We start from the raw sequence: 16,590 nt of genomic DNA, 5'->3' as shown, positions 1-16,590 counted from the left end.
CAGCAGGACAACTTGTTTCTTAGGAAATTGTTTGTTGCTCTGCTGGAGTCAGTTTATGGCCATTATGGTTAGTGCAAAATCAAGGCTTATTTTTAAAAATGTACTGGTACGATTGTATGATTAGTATAAAAAGAGGAAATTGAAGTAGTTACCTGAAGAATACATTGTTTCAGGTTGAACTCTCAAACTTGCTTGAGCGTGCAAGCAGTGGGCAGGTTGTCGGTGGGGCTTTGCACGGACACAGCAGTTTGCCGACACATTGCAGATTGCAGCAGCATAGCTTTAAATAGCACGCTGAGATGGGGGACCGTGCACCTGGGGTTCCCAAAGTGTTACATGTGAATTACTAGTGATGCATGAGCTACTTCAAAGTGGTACCCATAAAAAAAGAAGAGTTGGCATCATGCCCTTTCCCTAAACAAGACAGGGGAGCAATCAAATGTTTCCACCTGCTCCTCTGTACCAAACCTGGCAGAGAGCCTGGAGCTGACATTGCCACCACCTTCATAAAACAGCATGATTATTTTTCTCTAATGATGGTTGAGCAAACAAAGTTTGGGAAACCTGGCTTTTGCCCATAACCTTGAACTGCAGCTTCTGGATCTGCTGTATTTTCTTGCAGTGCACCTTTTGAAATACAGGAGTAGTTGAACAGAAACCTGGAGTTAAATACACAGAAAGGCCTGAAATTGCATCCTCAGATCATGTATTTGGGTTTTGATAACTTGCAGATGATTGGCATCACCTGTATGCCAAAGTTTTTTCAAAGGGAACTACGAGGCAGGAGCCTTTCAGTGGTTTCAGTGATGGATGAAGGGTACTGTGTGCGCCCTGTTCAAAGTGATGTGTGTTAGCCTCATAGCTTAGGGTTTTAGCACCATTTGAAACTTTGAGCTCTCTTAAATTATTTCCTGAAAATCAACATTTTGAGGCACTGATGGGAATCAGTCTTGATCATTCCCTGAAAAGCAATCAAATTCATCTCAAAGTTGTTCTTGGGACAGTTTTTTAACCCCTACCACATGCATCCCAGCATCTCCAGAAGACCAGGATAGACTGTATCTGGTAGAAGAGAAGCCAGTGGTTCACTCCCTGAAGCTGCTGAGCCTTTTACAGTTCTTGGTTACAGATGCTCCTTAAGACTTTGCAGGAAGGACTGAAGATTAAGAGTATATTTGTCTTTGAAGTTCCTGTTTGAGTCCTTGCTGGTTTATGAAGGTTATATCACTAGTTCTCAAAAAGCATTTACAAATGATCAGCACCGGATCTGACCATCTTCAGAGGACTCAATCGAACGTCTCTTCTCGGAGTCTGAGTGGCCACTTTCCTCGACAATGTGACCTGAATGTGAAACTGAGATAATTTCAGCCACTTTAGTCTCAAAATCAGATAGGAAAATAATGTTGTCTTGAGTTTCAAAGGTTATACATGAGCTTTGTCGAGATTAGCCATCGTAGAAGGATTGGCTTAAGCTCAGTGGAAGACCTCATCCTTCCCTGTCATTGCCTCTCTGCGACTTTCTTTCTCAAGTCTGACTTGTCTTTGGATATATTTAGACAGGAGGGAGGTAAATAAAATATATAATCAGTTTATTTTCCTCTTTTTAAAATGGAAGTAAAGGATATCAAATAGAAAATAAGGAACACTGAAGGCTAAAAAAAAAAAATCTCGAAATTTGTGATACAGAGGTTTCTTGGGAATATGTGGTTTAAAGGTAATAAAAATCCAGTGAAGAAACTTCTCCTATGAAGGTGAAGCTACAAGTGCCTCTGTGATTTCATTAACAAAAGAGATGAAATGAACAGAATTGAAAATGCAGAGTGTGCATTTGCTTGCAGAGGCAAAGAATCAAGAGAAGGCAAAAACTCTTGACGGTGAAGATACAGTGTTAATTCTGGAAATATTTGTTGCATTAGTTCTGATTGCTTAGGATAGTGGTCACATTTTGGTTTTGACTGTTACAGGAAAAGAAGTGTGTACAAGGAGAATAATTTTCAGACTAAAAATAGAACTTAAAGAGTATACATAGTAGGTAAACGAGTTGTTGGATATACGTGAGTCATTCAGGGCATCTCGGTCAAAAGAAAACTGTAAGTAGTGGAATTGCTGGGAGACAGTTTTGATAGACAAAACTACATTATCCTCCAGTGAATGTGGAACTAAATGGTGGCTTTGTGTTCACTTCCTCCAGCTTACTGTCATTACATATTTCAAAGTAAAGCACTTCAAAATAGGGTTCTCTTAAAGAATTGGGGTCAGTTTTGCTGCTGAGAAAGTATGTCATCACAGACAGCACTACAGTGCTTGGGGAAAGCTGTATCCAGCAGCTTGTCTGGATAGAGCTGGTTTATTCCCCTTGCCAGATATTACAAACTAGATGTATTTGAAGACCCACGAAAATTATTTAGGTTTCCTGAAAGATTTTTCTTTAATCCAGTATCATCTTTAGCATGCAAAACTCTTTAAGAACAGTGCTAGTAATGGTGTAAGTGCTTATTAATTTTAATGAGCTTTTAGCTGCTTTCTTTTTTTAAGTGGCTGGTGATCATTAATAAATAATGCACCTGACTGCTAGTGTAGACCAAAGCAAAACGGCAATTGAAGTTGATTTTGGACCACACGGTGTAAGAGACTGAAATGTATTGTTGGCAAATAACTGTTCCTTTGGTCCTCCTCCTATCAAGTACTGTTTTTTTCCTAGATGGTGGGTTCTAGTGTTAACTGTGGTGGGAGTGTGTGTGAGGTGTCTAAAACGTATTCTGTGGTTTAAAAAAAAAAAGGCAACTATTTATCTTTACATTTGTTTTGTTGTGTGTTGTTTTTTTTCCCCCTTCTGCAGAGAAGAGAGTGAAAGTGTGCTGACGCTGAAAGGTTTGACTCCGACAGGAATGCTGCCCAGTGGCGTGCTCTCCGGAGGGAAACAGACGCTGCAAAGCGGTAAGCGTGTGTGCCTGTGTGTGTCATTATGTGTTTAAAAAAAAAAAATCAAATTGGTTTTCAACTGCAGAACCCGAGAAAAATAACCACAGTCTTTGCAGAAAAAAACAAAGGGCAGAATAAACCGGGCAGTTGGTTGTACTGTTTGTGAGCAGCTCATATGAGGCTACTTCTCATGACCTATTAGGTTACCACTCATTTTCAAAGAAGGAAGGGGTGAAAAAGTCCCTGAAAATCAACTGTTCACAATGGTAGATCAGCATTGCATGTGAAGTGCGCTCTTCCCACAGTTTACAGCATCTTTCTTTCTTTTTTTCTTTTTTTTTAAGAGCAGCCTTTGATATGCAGAGTACTGAAGGTTCATCTTCGATAATGACACTCACTCTTTATTTTATCTGATTTGTTCTTCCTCATAGAGAATCACCAATGGAAAATAGGTCTAGAATTAGATTTTCTCTCCTAGCAATTCTAGGTGACAGCATGAGAACAATTTCGCTCTGATTTAAGCCCGAGTGAAGGGAGGCTCTTAGAAACACCCTGTTTGCCTTGTACACAAACACAATACAGACTGTCACTTCAGTTTTATACCAAGTGCTTCTTGTTACAGGAAACCTGTAAGTCTATAGTAGGGCTGCCTCTTTTGAGATATTCCTTTTGGAATAAGGAGCTGCAAAGTACTTAATTTGCTACTGTAAGCTCTCCTTTTTTTCCTGTGTGTATTGCTGCAGAGTATATTGCAGGCACACAAGAATGTATCTCGCTTATTGAGGTTCTGTTAGTAGGAGATGTAAGAAATAGAAATGCTTTGTAACCTTAACAGAGTCTCAGCCTCTTGTTTTCCTGTTTCCTTCCTGGAGCATTCTTTCTCTGTATTTTTCGCTTTCCTGTCTCTTTTACCTAGAAGATTCAAGTATACAGTAGTAAACCTTCTTTCCCCTTTTTTTCCCTTCCCTTTTTTTCTTTTTGATGACTTGTGTGTTATGCACATGGTAACATTCTGCTTTGAAAATGCTGCAATATGATTCCACAGGATGCCTCTCCTATTGGGGTTCTAGTCTTTACCTAGGCTTTTCTCTGTATAGTTGCTTTACATTTGTCAGAAAATTAGTCCAAGGAAACTGCTGTTGTTGCCCTGCTAAAATATTGGGAACGGAAATGAATTTGAGAAAATTGCCTAAAGTTCTTGTTATAATGGCTACAAGGAAAATCTCCTCATACTGCAGGATTCTGACTTAGTAAAACATGACTATACACAAGCTTCTGCATTAGTTAACACATAGTACCCCCATTCACCAAATAAGCTGAAGTTTACATAGTTTCTGTTAAGCACACATTCATATCACCATATGTATTAACAGAAAATATGAGTGGTATGTTCTGTTGTGGAAGTATACATTTTGGTCGTCTTTTTTTTTTTTTTTTCTGAGGTGTTAGTGCTGGTTTGGAGATGGCTATTCATTTTCATTTCTCATCCTAGTTATCACGTTTCCTTTTCTTTTAAGTTTGCATTGATTTCGTTCCTTGATTTTTACCATTCCTCTTGCTCTGGAGCTTGAGAGGCATAGGCTTACCTTGGTGCATGCGGGTTAGCTCCTCTCATCTCCCCGTGCAGCAAGATAATTGTATACATCTTGTAGTATTGATCTCAATCCATATTTAACATCCCAACTACAAAAAAAAAAAATTGTTTGGGTTTTATGGTGGATGAAAAAAGCTTCCACATAGGGGAAAATAAGGCAAAAAGAAGAGAGGAAATTCCTGAAAACTTGGCTTCTTGAACTATTCTCTAAACCAGAGAAGTTCTTGAAAATAAAAATTTATTTAAAAATATTTGACCTATACCATTGCTATATTGGATTGCATTTGCTGGTTTGCATCAACTTTCTAAATCTCGGACTGTAGAAACAAATTCATGCCAAAGCTGATGGGTAGAATTCAAATGAAATTACATCTTTAAGAACAATGAATGGTTTCAAAACAGTGGTAACATAGAGCGTATTCATAACACTGCAGCAGCCTCCCAGTTACAAACTTTTCTCTCTCTGACCAGGCTTTGCAATTCTGGAGGTGCAACAGCTTTCAATCTTTCATCTATGCCCATTGATTTAAGTAAAATAATAGAAGAATGCTGTTTGCAGCCTCTGGGTTGACAAAAAGGACGCTTACAGACGGAGCAGGCTGGGGGAGATTGCAGTCAAAGGCAAAGCTGTCTGAGCAAACTCTGTCCCGTGCTGCGGGGAGATTTCTTTTAGTCAGGAGAGGGGAGGAAAAAAAAAAAAGCATTCTGAGAAGTTGTATGTGTGGCTCTTTTGCCTTGTACGGGCAACTAATACTTCTCAAGCTGACATCCGTGTGATGGCTTTATGCCATTTTCCGTTCTCTTGTGACAGGGCAAGTCCAAATGCTCTTATATTCAAAGCTGGGAGAACCCTAACGCTAACCTTTGCGGGTCAGATCGGCGATGGGGAAGACATGAGCATCCTGTAGTTCTTTTGAGAAAACTGCTCAAATGTGTCTTTAAAACCTTATAGTTTGTGAAACTTCTGCTTCAAAACAAACTTATAGCTTAATTCAATCTGCAAATTATTGTTTTTGTGTAAGCATTTGTGTGTGTGTGTGTGTCTGTTTTGGCAAAATCCAGCACTTGCAGTAACATGAGTGTTGTAGCTCCTTTGCTGTTCACTGACTTGTTCTTAGAGTTAAAATCCTCTGCTCATTTTTTCTCATCCGTTTTGCTACCCCTTTCTTCTCTTCAGCTACTGTTGAGGCTATTGAGGCTGATGAAGGTAAATTGGCCAGTCCCCTTTCTGTTGGTGCCCCAACAGACAAGGGCTCTGCTGGGTGTATTCATTTCGCTGTAGCTTGTACAGATTGTGTGGGTGTTGGGCTAACAATTGTGGCTCGGTATTAACCAAGATGTCATTGCTTTAAAGGGGAAAATGTGGTTTTTGGGTTTTTTTCCTCTTGCTGTTGTTGTGGTTTTTCTCTTTCTGCAAGTTACAAGCACGTTGGACTTTTGCTGTATGTTGAAGTAAGCACTGAGTAATGCCACAGGAGATCAGGGGACATGGATTTTATGGGACATGACCTGGCAGCAGCTCGTAAATGCTCTGTGACACATAGCTCAAAAGCTGGGTGCTGGAGGCTGGCTCTCATCTCCGCCTCAAACTATCCTCAGCAACCTCTGGTCCAGGAAAACACACAGCTTTTTATAAATATCCTCCCTTTTTGTTGTTTTTTTTGTTTGTTTGTTTTTTCTTTCTTTTTCTTTTTTGCTTCAGTTTGTTTCATTTCTTTTAGGTCACTAGTAAAAAAAATTTATTGGTCTTTTGTTCCAGTTCAGCATGTTTCTGTTTCTCTTTAAAAATAAAACAACAATGAAACATTCATTTGTCTGCAAGATGTCTGCTCCCTCTGGTAGTGGCAGTTTACACACTGGATATTTACATTGGAGCAACTATTAACACCAGCATCGTTTTAGCTACAAATATGAAATGACTGGCTGCCTCCGACCATTTCCGAACGTTTAGTATTGAACATTCTGAACATTTAGTATGGTGCTGTATTGGCAGACCTCTAATTTAACCCTTTGAGCAATTTTTAACACTACAGTTAAAACCTAAGTCGTCACATACTGCAGTGTCGATGTGCAGTATTCATTCGGCATTATAAAGTTTTGGAAGAAGAATTTTCAGAATTCCCCTTTAAAACAAAATTCTTCAGTTGTATTTTGTTCTTGCCCCTCTCAAATTTTCTGTGGATTTTTTTTTTGTCAATTAAAAAATTTTTAAAAAAATCTGATTATTGCTGTCCGTTGGTAAGATGTGCCCTTTTGGCCAGTTGAATTTGGTTTTGATTTTTATAAGGCAGTGGATAAAATTACAGAACAAACAAGTAAGAGAAAATACAACTGCTTTCTAAATAGCAGTGAGTAAGCTGCTATTTATGTTGGAATTATCTATTCCTATCGGCAATCTCTAATCCGCAGTGTGCATTCTTGTTGACAGTTTGGCTGTTTTCTGTGACTTTCTGTGATTTATGTGTTGTGTTTTAGTATACTCACGATGTAAACTGCTAATACTCGTGGTCTGACCAGCAACTACAGCAGAGCCCCTTCCTCAGTATTACAGATGATAACGTGTCTGCCTGAAATAGTCGCTTCAACGTGCCTCCATTCCAGCAAGACGCACCCTTCATGTTCATTATGTGCCATCCTCGCTAGTTAGGCACCGTAACCATAGTCGTAATGACTAGTCTACACAGACGAAGCTAACGATGGAGCAGATGTTTCGCCCTTTTCCAGTTGTCCCTCTGTGGCTCTTGCTTTAAGGGATTGGCCTGGGCACTTCTTAGACATCTTCATTTTTGTGGTAGAAGACCAAGTCTAAAAAAAAAAAAACAAAACAAAAAAAAAACACCAACAACCCAAACCTTGGAAAAACCTCACTGTAGGGCCTGTTGTGTTTTCACTGCTCTGTCCCTACTCACTTCACTAATCACCGTTATGTTGTTGTTGTTTTTTGAAGTATAATCCGTGTTAAAACCCATGCACTTCACAAAGTTCCAGTATAACATTGGTGAAACTGGCTAAGGAACTATGTCCTGAGGCAAACAGCATCTGTCCATTTTCACAGGAGTGGCTGGCAAAAATATCACCATGAAAACTTTTCTTGCCCCCAGCCCTCACATAATGCAAGGAGTGGTAGATTGGTACCAGTGGTACCAGGGATGTTCTGGGGGTTTGGGTTAGTTCGCCTTTTTTTTTTTCTTTTTTTTTTTTTTAACAGAAGTTAGCAGCTTGTCCACAATCGGAACTGCATATTGGAAGGAGAGCAGGAGTACTTTGGGGTAAAGAGAAGATAAAGGAAGGGAAGGAATATTGAATTTGGTCTTTGAAACTCCCTTACCATTTTCTCCCCAGGGAGTTTGCAGTTTCCTGGTACTAACACACCATTTCTGCTCTATGGCATGTTGAGATAGATGGCAGAGCACAAGTGCCAGTTCTGGAAGTGCAGTGCATTGATTTGGTGCAGATAAGAGAAAAACACACAGGAGGCAGTGACAAATTACCTCCGGAGCTGTGACCTGCTGTTTGCCTACAGTGCTTTTTTCTCTTTTGCTCTAAATCTAAAGATCTTCAACTCTTCAATTAAAGAGAGGAAAAAATAAAACAAAAAAAAAAAAAATCTTACTCTACAAAGACATTCCCCAGCCTCTGGCTGCCTCCTGAGGTCGGAGTGGCCTCATCGATGTTGCTGCTGAAGGGCAGATCAAAGGTCCTGAGGTTCAGGTGGACCTTTGGTCCTTTGTCAGGGCGTTTCCAAAGAAGTGTACAGATGTGCCAAAACAACAGTATCACTGGTCTGTGTTGCACGATGTTACCGCTGTTGGACTCGAGCAGCTTTCTATAAGTCCAGGGACGTGTCGGAGATGGTAGCTGCCCCAAGCAACCAACAAGCAGCTCACCTGCATTGAGTATATAGGGCAACCTGTTGTAGGGTCACCCCAGATCTCCCATAGCTTTAATGTATATCCTGCAGACTGACCTCCCCGTGTCGTCACCATCTCTAACTGGACAGTGGTTTTTCACCTGCTCTTTGAAGGTAAAATGGGAGTTTTGCCTGAGTTAATGGCATTACGGCCAGGCACGATGTTTTTCAGGCTATACGTGATGGTGACAAGTGGTAGCTCACCAGCTCACTCCTGTGCCCTAAGCACGGTTCCCAATGGCAAACTATAGTTTCATGTCGGCTTCTGAGCGTTTTAAGCAGAACCCCAGTGGACAACAAAATAGCAGCAGTTGATCTTGTTGAAAAAACTCGTTGTGTTGGAAGAGACGGTGGTGGTTAACCCCCAGCTCTTTCCCAGTATGGTAAGGAGTTGGTCGTGTTGTCAGATCTTCTCATTGCCACTTTCGCAAAGAAGGACTTCCCCACTCATTGCTAAGTCGGGGGAAAAGCTGCCGAGAGTTTTACCTTGCTAATTTTTCCTTTTTTTAATAATCCTTTATTTAGCTATCAAAGGATTTTCACCCCAGCATAAGATCACTAGCTTCGAAGAGGCCAAAGGCTTAGATCGAATTAATGAGCGAATGCCTCCACGCAGAGACGTGCCATCCGATGCCAACCTTAACTCCATCAACAAGGCAATCTCCACAGAGACTAATGGCACGGACAGCAACGGCAGTAATAGCAGCAATATCCAGTGACCACCGGCCGGGAGGGGGGTTGAGCTGCAGGGCGCGCTGGGGTTGCTGCACAGCAGCAGTGGGATGTTCTTGCCTCTGATCATAGCTTTCTTGCTCTGGGGGCCAGGTGTTGGATTCAGTTTACAAAAAAAAAAAAAATCATCTACGAAGAGATTGTCAACTTTAATTTGGCGGGAGGGAGGGTGGGGGAGAGACACCTCCTTTGGATATGCCTTTAAAATGCTTGTAGAAAAATGAAAGCTCGTGCTGGAATATATTGCAAAGTTAGGGGAATGAACATGTTTTCCTACTGCATTGGGAGAGGCTAGATACGTTACTGAAAGGCCTTTTGTTATGTTACTGGACATGAAAACTTTGTTTAATTTCTTACTAACTATTGTACGTTTACAGTTGCAGCACTAAACATGGACAACATCGAAACATTTTTAACAAAATGTACAAACTAAATAAGGACTATTTATTGATAATGTTTTGCTACTCTTGTCAGACAATGGCTATGAAATAAATTAGGCAGTCTTTAAAAATATAGAGAAAAAAAAGAGAAAAAAAAAGAAAAAAAAAAAGAATGTTGGAAATTTGTTTAAAATGCCAAAAAAAGAAAGAGAGAGAGAGAGACAGTTTAATTTTGTACAGATTATGCTTACCTCAGGTTTCTTTAGTGTGCTTCAATGCCCTTCTTTAAATATAACACTTATCTTACTAATTTGGCAGCAATTATTCTTTTCTTTGTTTAAAAAAACAAACTGGAATAATGATAACATTTATCTTTTTTTGCTGTTTATATTTAGGGGGGTTTGGTTTGGGGGGTTTTCTGGGTTTTTTTGGTAAATCAAGTCTTGGTTGTGGCTTGCTGAATTTAAATATTTATGAGTGGTGCATTTTTAAGTATAGTGAACAAGACACCATATTAAGTGCAGTGAAAAGCATCTATATTCTGTAAAAATCTGCCTATGCATGTTTTTTAAGAAAAAAAATGGCTGTATAGGCCTATATGGGACTGTAATGCGCTTAGTGGTCTGACTTATACTGGAAATGTATGTATACTGGCGTACTTTATATTCTCTAAAAAAAAAATGCTTAATGCCTTTGAAATTTTGTAATCACAAAAAAGCTTTGAAAAATCTAAAGGGGAGAGTATTCTTAAAGTTTTTAACATAAGCTTGTCAGTGCACATATAGATGGGTAGCATGTTTAGCAAACCTTGTGAAATTTAAATAAGTTTGTAGTTACATGTAAAATTCTAAATGCATGATAACTGTTAATGTCATAATGGTTTAGTCATTTTGTTCTGTTCTGTCATGTGCCACAAAACGTGTAATTTTTTCACTTTTTTCCCTTTGTATATCAGTTACGGGTTTCAACTGGTTAAAACTAAAAAAGAAAAAGAAACAAAACAAAACAGTCCATTGATATTTTTTAACGATTGTATAAGTGCCCAAGTAATTCACTACAGCCTACAGCCTTGCCTTTGTAATTTGACTTCGAAATGTTGGCAATCAAAGCATGCACTTGTAACAATGAAAGAAGCATTTTATATTACTACTCAATAAAAATGTGCATGAACTTAAGCACTCTTCCCTTTCTTGCTGGCTCAGCCGCAGAAGCGCACGCAGGCACACGTGCCTGAGCGCTTGGTGCTCTCTTTTGCTCTGGACAGAAGACCACCATCGGTGTAAGAGAAGAATGACTTTGTTTCACTATTCAAGGTCAGTTCTTTGCTGAGAATCCATTTATTACCCAGCTGATGTAGGCTACTGAATGTCTGCAGACTCCCCAGATGCCTGTTTCCCCCCAAGTTCTGGGGTTTTTTTGATAAAATGAGCAGGATGTATCCCACAGGTAGGGTGCAGAAGAAAACGTGCCCTCTGTGTGCTTTTTACCCCCTCATCTGGAGTGGTCGAAAAGGTCCATTAGTGTCATTTACAATGTTCCTTTAGGAAAAAAAAAAAAAAAAAAGAAAAAAATCAACAATTTCAGATGCTCTCTCTTTTACTCAGAGGTGAAATGTGAAAGCTCTGCCTTATTCTCATTTTCTCCTAAACTGTGCTGAGCATGCTTCCGTGGTCCCTCACCCTGCGAAGAACTGGTGGACGATGCCAAATGGTGCAACATGGTGGGTATTGCTTTAGTCCTGCTCTCTTATGTGTTTTCTCCACTTCAGCTCAGTGTCTTGTTAATTTTGGCAAAATAGGACAGGTGGCAAAAATAAAGAGAATTTGTAATATACAGGACTGGAAAATAAGATCAATTTTAGATTAAAATTTTTATTTCAGCTTGTAGCTGTATAGCACAGGAGGGAGACGCGCAGAGTCTAACTGTTGGTCTGATCGGTGAAGCTGGGCATCTGGTAGAAGTTGGAGTGGCCAGTTCCCGTGCCAGTCCATCCTGCGTACAGGCTGGCTGAACACAGGTGAGTTTTTCGGTCAAGATGCGTGAGCTGGCGCTCGGCAGGCAGTTTGTGCAACACAGAACACCGTTGGTTGGTGCAACGTCTGCTGTCTGGATTCATTTGTGTTGGGCCCCAGCAGTTGCCTAAGCTATAATTTAACAGCAAGAAATGGACTTTCCTTGCAGCAGTGGCGGTGTGGCATAGATCTCTCCATCAGTAAACTTAACCCAAAGGATCCACACTACAAATGAGCGGTGGGTTTGCCAGTGCCTGCTGTGATTGCCGAAAAGCTTACGGGTAAGCAAGGTAGCCCAGCCTGAGTAACGCCTTAGAAAATGGACTAAATCTCTTTGGTCAGCAAGGAAATTTGGAGGGTTTTTTTAACTTTTGGAAGACTAGAAAATGTCCTGAGCGTGCAAAATAGCAGTGTCCCAAGTGTCATGGTAAGATGGTCCTGCCCTTTGCTGGAGCAAGACCCGCCATCCTGCAATGGGTCAGATTCTAGGCTGTCTCTGAACGATTGTTCCTAAAAGGACAAAAAATAATTTCCCAAGGTTATTTCTTCACAGGGCATCCCATCTCTTCCAGCTCGCCTTCCTTTTTTTTTCCTGCTGCAGAAGGAGCTGTAGATGAATTTGAAGAAAAAACCTGGTGCCACTGAAGGCTTGATTTTTGGCTTGCATGGCCTCGCTCCGGGAGGTGCCACACGCTGGAGTATGTCTCCCAGTACAGGTTTCTTCCTTCCTACCAAATATGCTGCTTTAATGCCAATAATATAATAGGCACTTACATCAGGATTTACGGTCACTTTCCAACCGCTTTATTCCCACCGTGTGAGGCAGTACAGTGTTTTCTGCACTGTCAGAGTTCTCAGCAGCTATTAAACACGAAGCATATTAGCTTTCTGAAGAAGACAACACTCAAAGTTTGTCCAGGGTTTCCCCCAAAATTGCAGTAAGTTTAACTCTGCGTAAGCTTGTGCCAGAATTGCCAGTGTCAGGCACAGATATATCAATTCTTCTAGCATTTTCCTTGGCACCCTTTTTTATTGCCAGAGGAGGATCGTCTGGGGCCTCTGGAGGAGTTTGGCTATAACTTGGCTTTCTCCTGAGAACTTAGCCAGCTAAACTGAGGTCGGAAAGCAGGGCTAAAAACAGCCTCAGAAAGATGCTGCTGCTTAGCGTAGACCTGATCTCCATCCCTTCTCACTTTAGCTTTGGGTTTTTGTGAAACGATAGAATTTGGATTGCTAAAAAAAAAAAAAAAGAAAATTTAGGGACACTTTCTAGGTTCAAACTGAATTTACAGTTTCAGTGCTAAGAGATCGGTTTCCCTTCTTTTTCAAGGTACCGTTGCTCAGATTAGTCAGATCCATGACTCTTCCCACTCCTTTCACAAATAGGAGGGATGTGAGAATCGGCTGTTTCAAATGTTAGAAAACCACAAGCACCAAAGCAGCTGTTTGGAAAATAGTTTGCAGATCGCTTTCTTAGTTGCTTTTTGGAGGATGCTTGATTCTGCTAAAAATGGCCATTTTTGGCATGCAAAAGGATGAAATTTCTGGTTCTTGAATGATTTAGAAAAAGCATATCCGAGTTTTGCGTGTTCCTATGCGTATATTCACGTGCATATGAAAACACAGAGGACTACAGCCACTTCCATGGGGGCCACAAAAAAGGAGGAGTTGATGGAGCCTACAGGTAGGGTGGGGTTTTTTGGTCTTGCTGAGCTGACTTTGCAGTATCAAGCCTGGTAAGCGTTATAAATATTTTATGAGGCTTTTTTTTTTCTTCTTAAGTGACTTGAGGGCAGTTTCAGCTTTGTATGCGACACCACGGTTTATCAAGCGGACAGCTAGCTGTGTGCTCTGGGCAGTATTCTGCCACAGCACACCATCGCAAAGGGAAGGGCTGCCGTGGCTCTGCCAGCCCTGACAAAAAGTTGTTTTAGGTAAAGCAGCGTGGGCAAAGAACGTGCTAAAAGACTGCCTTAGCTGCCAGCGGGAGGTCTGCAGGCATGGTGGCGGATGTGGCAGCGTCTGCTCCGTTGTGGAGTCCACTCGTGGCCACTGCTAGTTGCTCCAGGGTTCACCAGGGCCCCCCGCCCTTTGGATGGGGTCTTGTGGGGTCATTTGCTGGAGGTTTGGGTCTGTGTGCCCTGGTGGGCGATTCGTTCAGCAGAAAATCTTGAGCAAGAAGCGATGGTTTCATACATCAGCTGTTACATCCCTGAGGCAGTTGATGTAGACAACTGTGGTGTGATCAAGCAAGCCCATTTCTCTCAACATCTGGGTATTTAATAATCTCTTTTGCTTTAAATGAGCAGTTGAGCACCGTGACTTGGACTAATTTCAGTGTTTTGGGCTGCAGGAGCCTGTTAGGTTACAGAATCAGGGGCTCGCTGGGGCCAACAGGCACCGCTGAGATGGACTCCCCCAACCCAGCTGCTCACCCAGGGGCACCTGGAGCAGGTTGCTCAGGACTGTGTCCACTCAGGTTTTGAGTATCTGCAAGGATGGAGACTCCACAACCTCTCTGGGCAACCTATGCCAGTGCTTGACAACTCTTACAGTAAAAAAAAGATTTTTCTTACATTTAAAAATATTCTGTATTTCAGTTTGTGCCCATTGCCTCTTGTCCTGTGGCTGGGCCCCACTGAGAAGAGCCTGGCTTCGTCTTCTTTACTCCCTCCATCAAGTATTTATGCATCTTTTCTCCAAGCTGAGCAGTCCCAGCTCTCTCCATCTCTCCCCATCAGTCAGATGCTCCAGTCCCTTAATGACCTTCACGGACCTTTGCTGAACTCACCTCAGTGAGCTCTGTCTTGTGCTGGGGAGCCCAGACCTGGCTCACCGGTGCTGAGCAAAGGGGGGAAAGTCAATTACCTGCACTGGTTTCCTGTGAAGACATTTCTGGCTTTGGAAGTCACAGAGATGGGAACCGTACCTCAGCAAATGGAAGCAGCAGAGGCACGTTGCAGTCCCAGAACTGAGATGTTCTAAGATACAGATTGAAGAAGGTAAGAGAAAGCGAATGCCCCACCAGTTTGAGAGGATAGTGGAAGACTGGAATAATATTTATTGCCAAATTTGGTAATCAATTTGATCAGGAAATTATCCAGGTAGGTATCAGTTGATACCCTCAAGTGACGAGGGAGGACCCTCTCATACTGTCTCTTCCCTGTACCGTGTCCCGCCTACTGCTGATGCTCAGTGCTTCAGGCTAAGGTGAAGAAGTTGTCAAAAAAATCCCTTCCTGGATTCAGCAGGCAAGTGGTGAGTGCCCTGCAGCATGTGATTTCTCTGCAGTCATTGTTGTAGTGCAGATCTACACGTGTTACCAGAACATCCCATAAGTGAGAGATCTTGTGCCTCCCTGGAGAGGGAGAAGTAACCTTCTGAGGAGGTTGCCTGAGGAGAAGGTAATTTGTTTATCTGTCGCTTGGTGGTTTATTGGTTTCAGTATGTATTTAATAAGCTTTGCACTTGGACTGCAATTTTCTAAAACGAGAAGGAAGCGCACTCTGAAGGGAATATGGGGCTGACACTGCAGCTGGGCTTGAACAAGGCTGCAGCGCTGATGCTAAAGCAAAAGACTGAGGAAGCCCTGCAGCCATGGACCAGGGCGCCAGAAAAAGGAAAGGAATGACCTGTAATGATGTTAGAGAGAATGCCATCAGAAATTTAGTCCCTCTGGAGGACTAGTTCCTTGCAGAAGAATTGATGGATCAGTATTGGTTAGCAATATTTGGATGGTATTGATCAGATAAAACCACAGACATCCCTTTATTTCACATATTTTACATATTTATTTCACATATGTCACAGACATCGATTTACAGTCATGGACTCAGAGGTGGTCCTGGTGGTCCTTGTATTTGCAGTGGGGACATGGCTACAAGAGCAGAGGAGGACAGATTGTAGGGTGGGATGCCGTGTTGCGTGCTGAAGAGCTGCATTGGTTTAGTTTAAATGCCAGGATGCCTGCAGCTGAGGGGTTTGGACCTGCTCCAAGGGGACCTGCCATGGAGCCAGCTGGGATGGATGACTAGCCAAAACCTGGGCTCTCCACAGGATAAAAGGAATTGTGAGGACCTTAAATCTCAAGTCAACTTGTAAGGCAGGGCTTGCAAACTTCACCAGGTAACGAGGACCTCAAGCAGAAAAAAAGTAAAAACAAGGAATGGAAAAATGCCCTGTCAGCCAAGAGAGTTGGGGATGACCAGTAAAGTCTAGGAATACAGTGAAAATCAGCACGAGTCTCCGGCTATGTTGTCTTTGCTGGTTGTGGTTGAAAAGCAGCAGAAAACTTTTCCAGACGCTTGAATAGGAAGAGCAAGGTATGAATAAGCGGGAAATGATGCAATGAGGATAAGGGAGAGATTTAAAGTACATGTATTGGCTAGAGGACTGCGGAAGGAAAGCCAAGAATGAGATTTAGGGTATGGAAACAAGAACTACAGGAATTGAGACAAAAGCAAATTCAGAGTTTAATGCACTTATTCCAGGAAAATGCAATTGTTTCTTTCCTACAGTCACAACAGAAAATACCACGTTTGCTTACTGGTCAAATAGCAATGCTCTTTAACAGCTTTTTGGATGGGTGGTATGTTTTGAAAATATACTTGGAGAATGTTTAAGTAGAGAAATATATATAAATAAGGAGCAACCGCAGGGCCATTGGTCTGAGCATAATGATACGCAAAGATTTAAAGTAAATCTTGAAGGAACCACTGACCAAAATGTGCATGAAGGGGGGCTGTGTGCTCCAGTGCTGTGTGGCAAGTAGAAATCAGTTACAGATGTCGGGGATCGGTATGTGAAAGTGAAGGTGGAAGGGAGCCAGCGGAAGGGAACATCACCACTGTGGGTGTTGGGAGAGGAAGTTCTGGATGGTGAAAAGGTTTTTCAGAGGCAACAGATAGAAACTTAGCTAAGCTAGAAAAGCTTGTGGCATCATAAGTTTTTTTCCCCACCTTGCCTTTTGCGTCCGTCTCTGCACAGCCTCACCAGCTTTCCATGGGAGAGTGAGATTACTGGGGGGCATTGCTGCTGGAG

At 41.8% G+C, this 16,590-nt stretch overlaps 1 protein-coding gene across 2 annotated transcripts in view; it reads left to right on the top strand.

The window, feature by feature from the left end:
- Positions 1–9,675, top strand: part of LOC104468023 (serine/threonine-protein phosphatase 2B catalytic subunit alpha isoform-like) — a 10,415-nt gene extending 740 nt beyond the window's left edge. Inside the window, exons 2-4 of one of the 2 annotated variants that reach the window (XM_010082017.1) lie at positions 2,840–2,937; positions 5,694–5,723; positions 8,952–9,675. In XM_010082017.1, the coding sequence (XP_010080319.1) occupies positions 2,840–2,937; positions 5,694–5,723; positions 8,952–9,145 (322 nt within the window). In that variant the 3' untranslated portion in view covers positions 9,146–9,675. The remainder of the gene's footprint in view (positions 1–2,839; positions 2,938–5,693; positions 5,724–8,951) is intronic. The other variant, XM_010082019.1, reaches the window with a different exon arrangement.
- Positions 9,676–16,590: the final 6,915 nt, after the last annotated feature.

Source organism: Pterocles gutturalis, unplaced genomic scaffold (assembly GCF_000699245.1).
Source record: "Pterocles gutturalis isolate BGI_N339 unplaced genomic scaffold, ASM69924v1 scaffold9839, whole genome shotgun sequence".
Classification (NCBI taxonomy): domain Eukaryota; kingdom Metazoa; phylum Chordata; class Aves; order Pterocliformes; family Pteroclidae; genus Pterocles; species Pterocles gutturalis.
The sequence above is the reverse complement of the archived record's forward strand: the minus strand, read 5'-3'. Positions and strand labels throughout refer to the sequence as shown.